The 18725-nt window shown below is 45.1% G+C and overlaps 1 protein-coding gene across 2 annotated transcripts in view; it reads left to right on the top strand.

The window, feature by feature from the left end:
- The first annotated feature begins 3882 nt into the window (after window positions 1-3882).
- The window catches only part of LOC144506167 (uncharacterized), a 30421-nt gene continuing 15578 nt past the window's right edge, over window positions 3883-18725 (top strand). For both annotated transcript variants that reach the window (XM_078232013.1, XM_078232012.1), the window contains exons 1-8: window positions 3883-3971; window positions 4857-5188; window positions 6152-6382; window positions 8955-9026; window positions 11184-11243; window positions 12816-13082; window positions 15097-15200; window positions 15962-16943. In XM_078232013.1, the coding sequence (XP_078088139.1) occupies window positions 4906-5188; window positions 6152-6382; window positions 8955-9026; window positions 11184-11243; window positions 12816-13082; window positions 15097-15200; window positions 15962-16943 (1999 nt within the window). In that variant the 5' untranslated portion in view covers window positions 3883-3971; window positions 4857-4905. The remainder of the gene's footprint in view (window positions 3972-4856; window positions 5189-6151; window positions 6383-8954; window positions 9027-11183; window positions 11244-12815; window positions 13083-15096; window positions 15201-15961; window positions 16944-18725) is intronic.

The following is an 18725-nucleotide window of genomic DNA, read 5'->3' as shown; positions in this document are numbered from 1 at the left end:
AGAAGGTACTGGCGCAGCTCATCCCTCATAAAAGAGGAACCCCGGTCGCTATGAATATAGCTGGGGAAACCAAACAGGGTGAAGAGGCTGTGCAGGGCCCTGACGGCCGTGGCCGAGGTCATATCCGGGCAGGGAATAGCAAAGGGGAACTGCAAATACTCATCAATGAGGTTGAGAAAGTATACGTTGCGGTCAGAGGAGGGGAGGGGACCTTTGAAGTCAACGTTCAGGCATTCGAAAGGGCGGGTGGCTTTGATGAGGTGCGCTCTGTCCGGCCGGTAGAAGTGCAGCTTGCACTCCGCGCAGACTTGGCAGTGCCTGGTTACAGACCTGACTTCCTCAATGGAATATGGCAGGTTCCGGGCCTTGATGAAATGGAAGAACCTGGTAACCCCCGGGTGGCAGAGGTCATCGTGGAGAGTCTGTAACCGGTCTAGGTTCACGCTGGCACAGGTCCCCCGGGACAGGGCGTCTGGGGGCTCATTGAGCTTCCCAGGCCAGTATAAAATGTCATAATTGTAGGTGGAGAGCTCGATCCTTCACCTCAAAATCTTATCGTTCTTGATTTTGCCCCGCTGCGCGTTACTGAACATAAAGGCAACGGACCGTTGGTCCGTGAGCTGGGTGAACCGTTTGCCAGCTAAGTAGTAGCGCCAGTGTCGCACAGCCTCCACGATGGCTGGTGCCTCTTTTTCGACAGAGGAGCGTCGAATTTCAGGGCCCTGGAGGGTGCGCGAGAAGAAGGCCACGGGACTGCCCGCCTGGTTAAGAGTGGCGGCGAGGGCAAAATCAGATGCATCGCTCTCCACCTGGAATGGGGTGGATTCGTCTACAGCGTGCATCGTGGCCTTCGCGATATCCGCTTTGATGCGGTCAAAGGCCAGCCAGGCCTCCGCCGCTAGGGGAAAAGATGTGGATTTGATGAGCGGACGGGCTTCGTCCGCATAATTGGGGACCCACTGGGCGTAGTATGAGAAGAAGCCTAGGCATCTCCTCAGCACTTTGAGGGTGGTGGGGAGGGGAAGTTCCAGGAGGGGACGCACGCGGTTGGGGTCGGGGCCGATGACCCCGTTCTCCACAACACAAAACCAAGGATGGCGAGGCGGCGTGTGCGGAATACATACTTCTCCTTATCGTAGTTCAGGTTGAGGAGTGCCGCAGTGTGGAGGAATTTTTGGAGGTTGGTGTCATGGTCCTGCTGATCGTGGCCGCAGATGGTGACCTTATCCAGGTACGGGAAGGTGGCCCACAACCCGTTCTGGTCCACCATTCAGTCCATCTCACACTGGAAAACCAAGACTCCGTTGGTGATGCCGAAGGGGACCCGAAGGAAGTGGTAGAGACGGCCATCCATCTCGAAGGCGGTGTATTGGCGGTCTTCCAGGCGGATAGGGAGCTGGTGGTATGCAGACTTCAAATCAATGGTGGAGAACACCCGATATTGTGCAATCTGATTGACCATGTCAGATATGCGGGGAAGGGGATACGCGTCCAGCTGCGTGTACTGGTTTGACCATGCGAAGTTTCTCCCCAGTCTTGACAACCACCACTTGGGCCCTCCAGGGACTGGTACTAGCCTCAATGATCCCCTCCCCAGGAGCCGCCGTACCTCGGACTTAATAACCGCTCTATCTCCAGCACTGTACCGTCTGCTTTTTGTGGCAATGGGCTTGCAGTTGGGGGTGAGGTGCTCAAAGAGCGAGGGAGGAGCGACTTTGAGGGTTGAGAGACCACAGGTGGTGCGCGGTGGCTGGTCTGTTGGCTGTGGATTTTGGACGGAGATTGGGGGAAAAGGCCCATTATACACCATAGTGATGCTCCCAAGGTGGCACATGAAATCTAGCCCCAGTAGTACGGCAGCGCAGAGCTGTGGCAGCACGAGGAGCCTGCACTTGTCGTACACCGTGTCCCGTACAGTCAGATTTGCCGAGGACATTCACTGACCGGGACGTCGAAGCCATAGAGATTGATTGCTGCATTGGCAGTACTGGCAGTGCGTAGCACCTCACCGTGTTAGGGTGGATAAAACTCTCCGTACTCCCACTGTCAAATAAGCAGTTAGTAGTGTGGCCGTTTACCTTGATGTCCATCATCGACCAGGCGAGCTGGTGAGGCCTGGACTGGTCCAACGCGACCGAGGCCACTGTTGGGTTAGGCGATGGCGATGTGGTGGATGGTTCCCAAAATGGCGGCCCCCGTGACTCGGCTGACATCACCCAAGATGGCGGCTCGCGTGGGTCATGCGTGGCTGATGGCATCCAAGATGGCGGCCTCCGTGGGTCGCACGCGGCCACTGGTATCCAAAATGGCGGCACCCGCGGATCGCACCCAGTCGATGGCGTCGAGGACAGTGCCTCCTGCGGATCGCATGCGGCGCTGTTGGGCCTGGAGGCCGATTTTGCCCTGCAAACCTTCAGGTAATGACCCTTCTTACCGCAGCCAGAGCAGATCGCGTCTTTCACCGGGCAGCGTCGTCGTGGGTGCTTCTCCAGGCCGCAGAATTAGCACCTCGGGCCTCCGGGGACTGCCGCAGTGGTCAGTTCGGCTTCAGGACGGGGCGTGGCGTAGGTTTGCGGCCCTCCCGGGTACAGCGATGGCTGCGGTCGCGGTGTCCACGGTGCGCCCTCGTGGTCAGGGGTGTAGGCCTCGAGGTTCCGGAACGCTACCTCCAGTGAGCCGGCAAGCTCCACAGTTTTCTTCAGATCCAGCCCACCTTGTTCCAGCAGATGCTGCCGGATATAGGTCAACCTGATGCCCGCGACAAAGGCATCTCTGATCAGGTCATCGGCGTTTTGGGCGGCTGAAACGGCCTTGCAGTTGCAGGCTCTGCCGAGTGCACGCAGTTCACGCAGGAATTGTTCAGTCGATTCCCCGGACTGCTGTCTGCGAGTGGCCAATAGGTGTCTGGCGTAGACCTCGTTCGGCTGTCGGTTGTACTGGCTCTTGAGGAGATCGATTGCCTCCTGGTAAGTTTCCGCGTCTCGGATCAGCGCGAAGACATGAGCGCTGACGCGGGCGTGGAGCACGTGCAGTTTGTCGATGTCTGTTACGACGACGGAGGAGGAGGAGGCGATGAAGGTCTCAAAACAGCGCAGCCAGTGATCGAGAGTTAGAGACGCCAACTGCCTGCGGATCCAAATCCAATTTGTCAGGTTTCAGGAGTTGCTCCATTTCAAAAATTTTGTTAATAAAATTGATGCACCATTGATTCACGCAAAGACTAGATGTTGCGAAACAACGGGCTTTTATTAACAAGAACAGAAGCACTCCCAAACCGATAGCTAATCCGAACTGAGGCAAAAGGGGCGGAGAGCAGCCACCTTTATACCCCGAGGAGGGCGGAGCCCCGGATTGAGGCAGCAGGGACGTGCCCAGGCATATCCCATATACAGACAGTATTACAGTGGTTCACCACAAAAGGAATGGAGAAGGGGGAGTGAAGCGTGATAAGAGTGGATCCAGTTAAGTTGAGAGGGATATAGTTTAGGTCAGTTGGCTGGACAACTGATGCAGTGATGTCAACTGCGTGGGTTCAATTACCATACTGGCTGAGGTTATTCATGCCTTCTCAATCTGACCCCTCGCCTCAGGGTAAATCACCACCAGTCAGCTCTCCCCCCTCAAAAGGAGTCATCTGGGACTATCTGGGACCATTTAGCTATATGGGGAAAGGGAAAGAAAGAGGAAGTGGCCAATGAGAGAAACAAGAAACGAAATGGAAAAGAGACAATAGAGACTGAGGGGGGGAAGGAAAGGCAGTCTTTCCTGAAATGCCTGATTGTATTAATAAATGACCTCACGGGGAATTTGCTGAAAGCTTTCCATTGGCTGAATGAAAGTACAGAGAGGAGGAAAAGGGAGGACTGTTTGAGGCTGGGAAACTACACACCAACATTGTAACACATTTAATGTGTGGGGCATAGAGGCTTCTTCCCTAACTCTTCTTTCACTTTTGAACTTCTCCATTCGCAGTAAGTACCCTTTTATATGGTCCGAATTTAACGCCAGATCATAGTTATTACCAACTGTTGCTTCCACCAAATGCCGGCAGTTTACAGTCGATTGTTTCTTAAAAGCGCGAAGCCTCACATACTGCCTTCTGTTGAGAAAGCAGTTACAGTGCATGTCTTAATGTAGCAGAAGAACGCTACACAGAACGTATTACATGCCATGTAGCACAAGAACGTACACAGCAAAAACATTTGATCGTGAGGAATATCAAAGTTGTATTTATTTATTCGAGACGTTTTCCGTACAAAGAAACACGATTAAAAATTCACCGGATAGAGAAAGCTAATCGCCGAGGTTAAAGTGAAAAGAATACACCCTACCCTGCAAGCGGGGAAAGGGGAGGGAGTTTCCAGGAACGAGTACCGAAATGCAGAAAAAGGGAATAAAAGTGTGGTCGAAGAAGCTTGCAGTTTAAATTTTCAGGACAAAGGTTGTTGTTAGGTCGAGGCAACCTTTGATCCACTTGTAAACCACCATCTGCTCCTGAATATTTAGTAAGAATTCTCACAACGCCAGATTAAGGTCCAACAGGTTTATTTGGAATCACGAGCTTTCTGAGCGCTGCTCCTTCATCAGGTGAGAGGAGCAGCTCTCCCAAAGCTGGTGATTTCCAAATGAACCTGTTGGACTTTAATCTGGTGTTGTGAGAATTCTTACTGTGCCCACCCCAGTCCAATGCCGGCATCTCCACATCATGGTCTGAATGTTTAGTTTGTGTTATAACAATGCTGAAAATCAAGAACTATCACTAACTCTGTATTGCCTTCAATATTCCCTTATCTCCTTTTGTTTTATCTCCCCCCCCCCCCCCCCCCCCGCCCGTTCCAACCTGTTTTCCAAGACAGGTAATCGATTGCCTTGGTTTTGTGCTGTGGCCAAGTTTCTTTTTAGAGAATGGATAAGTTTTTTAAAGCTGCAGGAAAGAAATTGGAACAAGTTGGGAAACAAAGCTTGGAAAAGTTAATTGAAGAAGTGCAGGGTGATGTGGACAAGGAGTTTTGCAACAAACCCATAGGAAGAAAACTGGAAATAATTGGAAAGCGTAATCTGCAAAAGTTGGCTAAAGACTTTGTGGCAGATACAGATGAGACTGACACGCTTAATTGTGGGCATCAGAGTGACAACGCCGCTGAGCGTATATGCCAAAGTGAACCTACTTCAACAGAGCCGGCAGCTGGTGGGTATTTTTCATTTATTCATGTCAATTAAAGTGCAACAATGCTGAGACATTTAAGATGGAAACATTTTTGGAATCCTTTCAAAAGTTGATTCACTCTGGAGGGGAGGAGCGGGGTGGGGGAGAGAGGTGGAGGGTCTTTCCAGAAATCAAATACACGCAGCCCATTGTTAGATGAAATACCTTTAATCTCTGTCAGTTTGGCAAAGGTCCAGACGATGACTCAGGTACCCAAAGAGGACCCTGTTCATGCTGTTTCCACTATTTCATCAAACCAATCCAATGTAAGGAGCAAAGGTAATGCCTAGCCTATAAGACCCCAACTTGCCTACTGGCATCTGAGCCAGACAACCATATCTAGCGCTGACTTAGGTTCTGCTCAAACCCAGGTCCTCTGGAAACTACTGTACAGGCTGATACCTAATGTGCCTGGCCTACTTGATTTGATTTATCATTGTCACAGTGAAAAGTATTGTTTCTTGCGCGTTATACAGACAAAACATATCAGCATAGAGTACATAGGGGAGAAGGAAAGGAGAGGGTGCAGAATATAGTGTTGCACTTACAGATAGGGTGTAGAGAAAGATCAGATTAATATATAAAATTATTAGAAAATTTAAAAGAGTTAGAATTTTAAGAGCATAGAACAAGAGTAAAAGATGGATTTAGAGGGTATGCTGGGGTCAGCTCGCAAGAAGCCGCCTCGCTCCAGCGCCATCTTTTCTTTTTCAGTCTTCAGCCTTCTGCCTCATTACTGACAGATTCATGGCAAGAGAGTGACTGTCACTCAGCTCACAGATCTTCAGAGCCTTCATAACTTTCAAGCATACTTCATGATGTGAATCATTGCTTCTTTGGTGCAAAATAATGGCACCCCTCTTCGGAGTATTCAATGGCATCAGCCTTATGAATGATTCTTATTTGTTGCTTACCGAGTCTGACTAAGTCTTTACTCATTGGCAGAAACTCAAAATGAAAATGTGACGGACGAGCTCAAACTAAAGCTTCAGAACGTACTTCAGCAAGGAAAAGTCCCGTTTTATGTCCGGACGTTGACTGTTTGTGGCTACAGGAGTGCTGGGAAAACAACTCTGCTGCGGAAATTACTGAATGAATCATTTCGGGAGAATGAGCCCATAACAGACGGAATACGGATTGGACAGATAGATATTAAAAACTGGGAGAAAAAACTAGGTAAATACATTATCTGACAGAGCCCGTGGTAGACTTAAATTCACACACGAATCAGACTGAACCAGACTGGAAGTTATAATTCAGTAGTTATAATACTGAGAAGCAAAGGAGCGGACTAGAAACTGATGTACCTAGAACGGTGCGTGGAAAAGTTATTTTTGGTTGCATGCTTTTTTATGGTGACACAATCCAATACTATTCCCTTTTTGTGGTTCTCCCCTATCTAACTGTGCTGGTGATCCTAGTAAAGTCCCCAAGTCATTATAGGAGTGAACCAGTGTCCTAAAATGCTGAGACTTAACAATGTGAGAGAATTATTGCGCGAAAGAATTCTTAATGTATCTACAGGTATTAATCAAAGTATCCTACAGTTGTTCATCCCAATAATGCTTCCAAAGCAACTCCTCGAATAGGAATATGGGAGCAGGAGTATGGCCATGTGGCTCCTTGAGCTTGCCCCGCCATTCAATATGATCATAACCGACCTGACCTTGTCCTTAACTTCATTTGCCAACTTGTTCCCCAAAACTATTGGCTTCCCTACAGTTCAGAAATCTGTTTCACTCAGCCTTGAGTATATTCAATAGGTGCTTCCTGCAACCTCAAGGGTATTTGGGGACGGGCAATAAATACTGGTCCAGTCAGTGACGCACACATTCCAAAAGAATGACTTTTAAAAAAGTGACCAGCCCTCTGGTTGGCACAGCTGAGGTTGAAGAGCTGTGAGCCTTCCCATTGGATGGCAACCCTCAGAGATGAGCTCGCATCCCTTAAAGGGACAGAAGCCCCAATGACAATTAATTATTTATCGGACGGGCCCAATATGCAGCAGGGATTCTCCCAAATGGCGGAGGAAGGATTGCTCCTGTCACTCAGACCAGTTGTTAGGCGGCCTAACTAGGGGAGGCAATGGCCTGGTGGTATTATTGCTAGACTATTAATCCAGAAACTCAGATAATGTTCTGGGGACCCGGGTTCAAATCCCGCCACGGCAGATGGTGGAATTTGAATTCAATAAAAAAATATCTGGAATTAAGAATCTACTGATGACCACGAAACCATTGTCGATTGTCGGAAAAACCCATCTGGTTCACTAATGTCCTTCAGGGAAGGAAATCTGCCATCCTTACCTGGGCTGGCCTACATGTGACCCCAGGGCCACAGCAATGTGGTTGACTCACAACTGCTGATCAACAAGGGCATCGAGGGATGGGCAATAAATGCTGGCCAGCCAGCGATGCCCATGTCCCACAAATGGATTTTTAAGAAAACTAACTCGACCCAATGTCCTTAGTTCTTTGGTGACAGGAAACATCCTTTTAGCATGTCAATTCTCCTCAGATCCTTACACATTTCTTTTAAACTCCAATGAATAGAGGCCCAACCTGCTCGATCTTTCATCATAAGATTCCATCTCAGGAATCAACCTTATGAACCTTCTTCAAGCTGCCTCCATAGAAGGTACCTGCATATCCCTACTTAAAAGAAGAACACCCAACTGTATCCAGTACAGTTGGTCTTGTTGGTCAGCTGATATGGTCTCACCAAAGCTCTGTGCGGTTGTAGCAAAATTCCTTACTTCTGTACTCCATGCCCATTGCAATAAAGACCAACATTCTATTTGGCTTCCTTACCTGTATATTAATATGATGTATTTCATGTAGGAGAACATCCAGATTCCCCTCCATTGTGGAGGGTCTCCTTCCATTTAAATAATATTTTGTTTTTTCTATTTTATCTGCCAAGGAAAGATAAACTCATAGTTTCTCCACATTATGTACCATCTGCCAAACCTTTGCCCACTCATTTACCATATCCATATCCCTCTGCAGACCCTGTGGATGGGATTTTACAACCTCGCTTGTTCTGAAGCCGCAAAATCCCACCCGCGGTCAATGGACCTTTCCATGCTCCGCCCCTCGCCTGCTCCGATTCCCATGGCGGGCGGGATGGTAAAATTCCGGCCTTTATCTCCTTGCAACTTACATTCCCACCTACCTTCGTGCCGACAGCCAGATTTGACTGAAGTGCACTCGGTAATAAAGTTGTTGGTATTTTCTCTTTACACACAGGCATTGTCAAAACAGGAAGAAAGTAATTGTCAGATGATTCTTCTCAACTGTTCTAACAGGTCTTCAAACTTGAAGTGAAAATGGTAAATGCTGGAAAGAAGAGGCCTCTTTTGTAAAGAGAACAGATATGTTAAAGTTTGTGCCTGGACCTCCCTGATGGCCTTACACTTGAAACATTACCCATCCTTTTTTCTTTCGGGATGCTGATTGACCAACTTTGCATTTCTGTACACTGCATTTCCATTTCAAATTTAGATTTCCAGCATTCACAATTTTTTTTTCTCTTTTTGAATGTCATTAATTGAATGTGGTTTTGTTCTACCTCGAGCAGTATTTCATTTTCCACTGCTGCATTCAGGTATAAATGCACCAGATGTCTGAACTTGGGGGACATTTTGAATGTACAGCCACTGAACAAACTGATGTGATCTGACAATGTGATATTCTAAACATGTCATTAATCATTTTCCAAACTCATCTCATTCTTCTCTCATGGAAAGATAATCCAAGTGATGATTTAACGACTGCAATTGCATCCTGTGTTTTCAATTCTGACAAGCAACCACTTGAAGGTGAGTGAGTGCTTGTGGATTGCTTTCTTTTGAGAACTATAAAGTGATTTTAATGGGGAAAAAAATTGAAATGTAAATTCTGTTGCTGATTATGTTATTGCAGTGTTGTCCTTAAGGCAATTTGAGCCTGGATTACATTCTAAATTGTTTGCAACTCTTACATACCCTGATCTTCCCCTTATTTCCTTACTGATGTTCTGATTTTAAACCTTTTAGTCTCTGTCTTTCACCCTCTTTTGCTGAGGAAGTCATTAAGATAAGAGCTGAAGTTTGAATTTATTTTTAAGTGGCACCAATAATCATTATAAAAAGTAAAGATGCATAGCTTTCCCACATGATACAATTCAACTAATGATAAAACAGGGTAATAAGTACTAGTGATAATACAAAACTTCATGATCTATTTAAACATACATATAGGCTCCCAATCTTTCTATATACAAAAACAACATTCTCAGAATGAAAGTGCAGTAATAGAACTACACAGTCCTTACTGCCCTAAACACAATTCGGATTACTTCAGCCTTTAACATCAATATTCTTTAGGAAGTATTATCAACGGACTATGAACTGTCAAGGGAAAAAGGCATTCAGAAATTGATCCCAAAAGGAGGTTACTTGTTTGGAGTATGTGGAGCTAATGGGCAGGATTTTCCGGTTGTGCTCGCCCCAAGTCCGGAAAATCCCGCCCGCGGTCCAGAGGTGTGCTGGTTAGGTTGATTGGCCATGCTAAATTTCCCCTTAGTGTCAGGGGGCTAGCAGGGTAAGTGGGGTTATGGGAATAGGTCCTAGGTGGGATTGTGGTCAGTGCAGAGTCGATGGGTCAAAAATGGCCTCCTTTTGCACTGTAGGTATTCTAGGTCAATAGACCTTTGCATGGTCCGTGTCCTGCCTGTGACCATTCTCATAGTGGGCGGGACAGGAGAATTCCAGTCCGTGTTTATTTGTACCTGTCATGCTGATTGATATACATTGGGTGGTGAATCCCTGTAATACTGGACTCAGAGGCTTGATACAATTCAGTTCACCTTGGCGTACTGTCTAATGCATCCAATATGCCAACCTGCACACAAAATATGTACATCACTCATTAACATCCCAATTTATTTAAATTAACATGTTTCCCCATAAGGCAAATGAATCTTGGCTCTCACAAAGGGTCACAGAACTTTAACCCAATTTCAGTTCTCCACAGATGCTGATATTTCCAGCATCTTCTGTTTCTATTCCTGATAACACTCAGCTTGATGAGGACAAAAGTCGCACATTATCAATAGTTGAAGTAAACAATGCACTTGGTTAATAAATTGAATACAGAGCAACCAATATTCTGTGGGATTTTGAGCTTTTGCGGATGTGCTCATAATAAAAGAAAGGCAAACATTATGACTGAGAATCCTTCTAATCTGCTTAACAGTTATCTATTATTTGATGTTTCAAATTAAATCTTCATTTTTACCAGGCCAAATCCAATTTTAAAGGAATATATATAGTCAGCTCTCTGCCTGAGTTTCCTGAATAGTGTTAACCACAATAGACATTTCCCATTGGTTTCCTTTCTAAGGCTTTGATTCCATCAGGAAACAAAACCAGAGGTTGGAGAGGTAATTAAGTAGGTTGAGAAAAATAGTGACAGAAAAGCAATAGAGGTCTGCTGTTTTACCATTGTTGTGCAGTATAATGTGTGCTACACTTTTGACACAAAATGCTCACTCAACAGGGACTGGTGCATTGTCAGAGGAAAGAGCCTGACCATAAGTTTGAATGAGATTCCTGTTTCCTCATGTGTACAAGAGCCAGTATAGGGCTTTTTAAATTCATTCTTGTGAAGTGAGTGTCACTGGCAAGGCCAGCATTTATTGCCTATTTCTAACTTCCCTTGAGAAGCTGCTTCCTTGAACCGGTACAGTCCATGTGGTGTAAGCACACCCACAGTGCTGGTATAGACGGATTTCTAGGATTTTACCCCAGCAATGGTGAAGGAACAATGATACTGATCCAAGTCAGGATGTTGTAAGGCTTGGAGAAGAACTTTCTGGCCGTGGTTTACTTTTTGCTGCCCTTGTCCTTTCGGGTGAACAAGTTCTGGACAAGGTTTTTAAGTAAACAAAAAGTTGTAATGCACTTGTGAATCACAAACTATTTCTTAACTTCCAGGAGCACTTACAGAGCAAGGTGTCACTGATCCAGGCAAAGAACAAAAGGATGTCTATAAAGGTACATTTTTGGGCTTATTTCTAAAGGATCTAAGTAACTTCCCCTAAAGACAAAAGCAAAATATCAGATTTCAAACTGGAATAATTGACATACATTTCTAGAAAGCTTTACCCGTAAAAAATAAAAGGCTCGAACAGCCTCAAAGTTAGTTATAGAACTTATTAAAATAAATGTGCACCCATGATGTTCTGTAGTAGAAATTGTATGTGGTTTTCCTGAGTCTGTGAATTTGTATGTCCCCTTGTGTAAAACATGTGTGAGTTCTCTGAAAAGGACATAAAAACAGAAAATGCTGGATAAACCCAGCTGGCCTGACAGCATCAGTGGAGAGAGAAACAGAGTTAATTTTTCGAGTCCATGTAACCCTTTTACAGAATTCTAAAAAGGACCATTCGGCCTGTGCTGTTCAACAGCATAAGATCATGAAACATAGGAGCCGAAGTAGGCCATTCGGCCCATCGAGTCTGCTCTGCCATTCAATGAGATCATGACTGACCTGATGTGATAATCCTCAACTCCACTTTCCCACCTTATCCCCATAACCCTCGATTCCTTACTGATTCAAAATCTTGTCTAATTCAGCCTTGAACGTACTTAATGACCCAGCCTCTTATAGCCGTCTGCAGTGAAGAATTCCACAGATGCATGTTTCAAGTTGGTGGTGGACAGTTGTGATGAAAGGCCATCGACCCGATTGAGGGGCCCTGACATTCAGAAAGGGAGGGGCTTCCGAGAGTCACTCCCATGTCCTTGCTGTTGACCCTCCTCCCATGCTGCCGCAACCCCCACCCCCAGACCCCCTCCCACCATCACTGCCTCTGTCTCTTGTCAATCCGGCGCCTTGGCTGGGTGTTGTATGTGACACTGCTGATTGGCTGGCAGCTCTCAGTGAGGGAGACCTCAATCCCCAGTGTCCTTTACTCTGGGAAGAGGCCCATTGCTATTCTGCCAGTGACACGAGATACTGCGGACCTTCCAGAAAAGAGGCGGGGGCGGGGGGGGGGGGGGGGGGGGGGGGGGGGGCGGCTCTCCGACCAGCGGCCGTGACTCCTGTCGCCTGTTAACTCTTTCTCACCATAGTTGCGACTTGACTATTGAGCATTTCCAGCATTTTCTGCTTCTATTTCAGATCTCCAGCATCCAGTATTTTGTATGGAATTATGCATTCTATTTCATCATTTGGCAACACCACAGTTTTTCACCTCAATTTATCTTCAACTGGAAGACTTTGCACATTTCAGTTTTTATCTCAGAAGTAACTCACTAAAACTGGCAAATAAGTTTTCAACTGTAAGCAGCTTCCGAAGCTGGATTTTGGTTCCGGATGCCAAATGAAGTAGCTCCAACTCTTAACAAAATCTATGCTATTACCTGTCATAAAACCATACAGTCTAGACAAGTCCGCAGATACTGTCTGACTTGCTGAGTTTTTTTCAGCAGTGTCTATTTTTATTCCAGATTTCCAGTATCTGCAGTATTTTGCTTTTGCCTCCCAATTGAGTGCACTGTCCAGGAAGCTCTGCAGGGAAGAGCGTACAAAGTAACTACGATTGTGATTTCTCTTTGTGGCAGGTGCTGTTATGAATGAAGATTTTACCAATGAGATACTGACGAAAGTGAAAGAAATCACCAAAGTCCCTGAAGAGTTCTCAGTATTTCGATACTATGACTTTGGAGGACATGTGGAATATCAGCAGATGCACATGCCCTTTTTACCCAACAATGCCGTCTATCTGTTGGTCGTTAACCTAAACCTCAAATTAAATGACACATTACCGGCAAAGGAAAGACCACTTAGAGGACAAAAAGTGATGGACAGCTGTGGATTTACAGTGCAAGGTACATTATAGTGATATACTTCCTGTAATTCTTTAGAACTACTCATCAGAATTGTTATGTTTTCAACTACTTTGTTCCAAGTTTCATTAAAACGCTAACATAGAATCATAGAATCCTACAGTGTAGAAGGCGGCCATTCAGCCCATCGAGTCTGCACTGACCACAATCCCACCCAGGCCCTGTCCCCATAACCCCATGCATTCATCCTAGCTAGTCCCCCTAACACTAAGGGGCAATTTAGCATAGCCAATCCACCTAACCTGCACCTAACTGTGGGAGGAAACCGGAGCACCCGGAGGAAACCCACGCAGACATGGGGAAAAACGTGCACACTCCACACAGACAGTGACCCAAGCCAGAAATTGAACCTGGGTCCCTGGGGCTGTGAGGCAGCAGTACTAACCGCTGTGCCACCGTGCCGCTAAATCTAATTTAAAAATTGGGGGTTGAATTCCCCTGGGGTGGGAGGTGAGGCGTGTTATTTTGAAAGAGAAATGGGTTCTTCTGGTTGTTAAATGTTTCTGATATAAGGTTACCATTGCTAGTAATTCCCTTTTCATTCCTGTCATTGCATAGGACAACTTTAGTGGCAACCCCATTCCATCTGTAAATGAGTTGACACCACACCTTCACCAGAGTTGAAGTGGTGAATCAGAAGTCATGAGGAAACTCCTGACGTGTTCAGTAAACATTTGGCCCTATTTTGTGTATTCAAATGACACGCGATGACATTAAACACAACCTTCACTCTAACTGTAAATAAACAGAATTGTTAAAAGCTATTCAGATTTTTCTCAAATCAATGCAATGATAAACCTTTATTCTGCAATGTCCTTCATCCATTGAAATCAATGAGTGAATCCGTAATAGTAAAGGCACAGTTTGTTCTCACGTTCTCCAGAGATGGTGGTGCCATTATCTCTCAGCTCGTTACAAAGAAAAACAGCTGAATAATATATCATTTCCCCTATCAAACCATTAGTAGGATCACAGGAGGTTAATTTACTTTATATACATATCATTACTTAGTCTATGTTTTATATTGTGATGAGCAGAATTTTAAAAGAAATGTACAAATCAGGAGTTTCTGGGCTCCTGAATCCTCACTCAATGTTACGCCTGAACAGTTGATTGAATTTCCGCACTCAGACATTTTTCTTAGTTTGGAAGATTTACAATTTTGCCTGCTAAGTCTGTAAATACAATCAATATATGAAGGAAGATAACTAGCATTACTGTTTTTTAACTCAGGGTATCTCACATTCTTTCTCGAGCTCCTCTCTCAAATATTTACCAGGTAACTTAACCAACTCTCTCTTCAATTTACTAATACAACAATTCCTATTGCCTCCCTTGACTTCCAACATTCTTCACCCTTGGGTAAAGTACTTAAATCTAAACTGTTTTTTCTTCCTCTATTCTTTTAAGTTTAAGGATGCGACTCACTGCATTCATGTTAATTTCCTTTGCTATTTTTAGAGTGTTAACTAATTAAAAATAATTGTGTTACTTGTTTTCACCCCTAGTAGATAAAAAAATTAAATATTGGTGGATTAATCCTTTTTTTAACGATATAACGCACTGGGCTGAATTTTACAGGAAGAGGGGGATGGGGGGCTATGTTTTGGGGGGTGGGGGTGGGGGGCTATGTTTTGGGGGGGTTGGGGGGTATGTTTTGGGGTCAGGTAAGAGGGGAGTGGTGGCCTGCTCACAGTCCCAGCAGTGACCACTCCTGAGTTCTGACGCTGCTGAGACAACTAGAGCTGCCAGCGAGTGTAAGTTGCTGGCAGCTCGAGGGGGTGGGGTTTCCTATCACTGAGTGGTGGAAGCCCCATCTTCCACTTGTTTAAGCTGCTGACACCATGTTATTGCTGCAGGGCAGCCTTTTTCTTTAGTCAGGCAGTTCACAAATGACTTTTGTTAAGGGGGTGGGCAAGCAATATGTGGATAAGGTTTCTGATTGCATTGTGAAAAGTTCAATGTTAATTCAAATGTACAATATATCTAATTTTAGAATACCTTGACTACTGGATCAGGTGTATTTCCTCCCTCTGCAGAGGTAGTGAGACTACCCACCATGTCATTCTGGTTGGGACTTTTGCCAATGACTGCAGAAATGTGAGTATTAGTTTTTAAGTGCCACTGCTGAATTGAATAGCTCAGACTTTCCATTCACACAGGAGCAACAGGGGCCTTGCCCATTGAATGAAGAACCATGTTGCTTTTCACTGGGAACCCCAAGGTAATTTAGTTTAACAATGTTGGGGGCTCCAATTCAATTAAGACATCAGTAGGATGGAAATCCTGCTCCTGAAAGCTACGGGCTAACCTGAGGCCAACAACTTTGTAGTACCAGCAGCACCATTGGGAACAGGGGCCACTGTCGGTTGGTAGGTGATCTCAGACTTTTGTATCTTTTTCCCGATGGAAGAAGGTGGAAGAGAGTATGTCTGGGGTCCGTGGGGTCCTTGATTATGCTGGCTGCTTTTCTGAGGCAGCAGGAAGTGTAGATGGAGTCAATGGATGGGAGGCTGGTTCTACTCCACTGCTAGTAGAATGCCAGCAGTAATGGGAGGAGGCCACTTCAGGCTCTCAATTGGCCTCTGGGTGGGAAGACTGCTCAGAAGCCCTCCTGGTCTGGGCTTAATCACCAGGAGGTGGAGAGGCTGAAATTCCACCCTGCGCCCTCCTGTCCAATGACACAAACCCCCTCAGACTCCAAATCCACCTGGGAGATGGTTGGGTGGGGCATTGAACTTTGCCCATGGTTTGTGAAGGAATGATCTTAAATGATCTTTCTTCTTGTGTGCTTTCTTTGGGTCTGTTAATTTTATTCAAGGCAATTTAAGCATTCTTATTTTTCCACCTTTTGTCCCAAGGCTGAAGAGGCTTTGAATACCATATATAATTACCTTCAAAAATATTTCCCAGCCGGTGTACTTTATGATCAGAAATTCACCATTGACAACTCTGTTGACCATGACCAGGGGACTGGATACAGTAAGCTACGTTCAGCCATTGAGGAACTTTCCAGACAGGTTGCATTTGACGACAACATTGTTTTGTGTCATGCAAAATTGTACCACCATATTCTCCATCGAACGGAGAAATACCTGCTGTGTTCACATCTGTATTTACCATGGTATGAGATAATGGGCAGCCCCCAAGGGACAGAGATGAGCAGCGCTGACAAGAAGCACCAAGTACAGGCTGCCCTGCAAGCCTTGAACTGCATGAAATTTGCTTACTATTCTGACCCGATTTTGGTCTTAGATCCTCAGTGGCTTATTGATCTCATAGCCGCTTTGATTCCAGTCAATTGTATGCCACCACCAAAGATTCAAACTGCACCATTTCCAATTCAACGTGAGTGGATGAAACTCGTCAACACTGGAAAATTTTCAGAAAACCTCCTGCAATACATTTGGTCAAATGAAACACTAAAACTGAAAGATGAGTTACTGGACATTATGAAAAGCCTAAAATTAGTCGTGCATGCCAATCCAGAGTCCAAGTGTTACCATCTTTGGTTCAAGCGTAAACAGAGGGAGATATTTCTGTGTTTTTATGAGAACCAAGTTCTGATGCCATTCCGGAAAGATGTTTTCAACGAATTAATACCCTTATTTCAAAAGGAGTGGCCCTACATTGAATCCCTTGATGCTACTTTTGTTCTGCTCGAAAAGAAGATGAATGCTGATTACAAAGTCCATCTGGAGTTAAGACATGACAAAGTACTGCTGGTGAACAAGAATGAGTTTGAACACGATGATTTTGTGTATAAAGCTGGTTCCATTGTGGAGCACATACAAAAGCAGTACCCTACACTATGTTTGTTTGTGGATGGCAAACCCTACAAAGGTGAGAAAGAATCAATAATCTTAGAAACCCTACAGTACAGAAAGAGGCCATTCGGCCCATCGAGTCTGCACCGACCACAATCCCACCCAGGCCCTACCCCCATATCCCTACATATTTACCCACTAATCCCTCTAACCTACGCATCCCAGGACACTAAGGGGCAATTTTAGCATGGCCAATCAACCTAACCCGCACATCTTTGGACTGTGGGAGGAAACCGGAGCACCCAGAGGAAACCCACGCAGACACGAGGAGAATGTGCAAATAAATGAACACAATCGCCGTAATATATTGCATCAATAAATATATCAGGCAAATTGTGAAGAAGGTATTTTGCATTTGAATGCTAAAGACAGTGAACATAATTTTTAGGCACAAAGCCATCCTTTGTTTATCATTTTAACAAGAAATTTAAAAATGCTGTTTTTAAGTGTTTGTACATATCAAGGTGAAGGAGGCAAGTGGTGAAAAATTGAACCATCTTTTTGCTTCTGTTTATTACCCCACACATTTGAATCAGACCATCATCCGAATGGAGACACTGCAGGACACTACCCCCTTTAAGAATTTTTGTCATTATCTGTTCCTGATCTCATCTGCTCTGATACTCTGCAGTTGTGGTTATAATACCTCACAGTGGTTAGCACTGCTGCCTCACAGCACCAGGGACCCAGGTTCGATTCCTGGCTTGGGTCACTGTCTGTGCGCAGTCTGCATTCCTCCCTGTGTCTGTGTGGGTTTCTTCTGGGTGCTCCGGTTTCCTCCCACAGTCCAAAAGATGTGCTGGTTTAGTGCATTGGTCATGCTAAATTCTCCCTCAGTGTACCCGAACAGGCGTCAGAGTGTGGCGACTAGGGGATTTTCACAGTAACTTCATTGCAGTGTTAATGTAAGCTTCCTGTGACACTAATAAATAAACTTTAAACTTTCCTCTCTCACTCTTCAAAGCAATGTCTTCCTATTCTTTGGACAGATGCAAGAGTGCCAAATTTCAAAGGGAGCAATAATTTATACTGTAAGAAAAAAGTGTTGATTGGTTGGCAAGTTGATTCTGATTAGGAAAGCAGAGAATGCAGCAGGGAGCTATTGTTCCCCCATGCATGAGTTTAACTTTTAAAAGATGCAATGCCTAGACATGTGCCTGTATGCCTTGCATAAGACCAACACCAAAATTAAGTCAAAAAAATGTTCTGCTGATGACATAAATGAACAATGAGTTATAGGAATTTTGGTGCTTGTGCAATGCCACGTAAATAGGTCACATTTTCCAACAACTGGCAAAGTACTGATCGTATTCAGCAAGCCCATACTCACAAAAGTCTAATGCTAGGTGTGATTCTGCAATTGGAAAGCACCTACTTACGCGACCAGTTTAAGATTGTAAATCAGACTGACAATGTAGTTCACTTATGTTTGTTAGAAGCTGCCTATATTCACACGTCCTCTCCAGGCATAGGAACATGTCCAGACATTGGGCTGTTTTTAAATTCACCAAAAGCATGTGAGACAGCAGCTTCCTGTGCATTTGCCATGGCGATGCCTCAACCAATCAGAGTCGACTTGCCAATGAATCAGCATTTGTTTTCTCGTATACTATAAATTTTGGCCACAATGTGGCAGCCCATTTCATCACGGGCACAAATGGCATAATGGCCACTAAATCTTGCAATGGTCAAAAATGGGATTTGCGCCAGAGAGTTGTCAGTTTGAGATCTTAGCGCACCTAGAAAGGACGTGAACCTGATTTCCATATATTTTAATAAATTAACATCTACTTACCGG

Source organism: Mustelus asterias, chromosome 17 (genome assembly GCF_964213995.1).
Source record: "Mustelus asterias chromosome 17, sMusAst1.hap1.1, whole genome shotgun sequence".
In the NCBI taxonomy this organism is placed as follows: Eukaryota; Metazoa; Chordata; class Chondrichthyes; order Carcharhiniformes; family Triakidae; genus Mustelus; species Mustelus asterias.
This window is presented reverse-complemented; position numbering and strand designations above follow the sequence as displayed.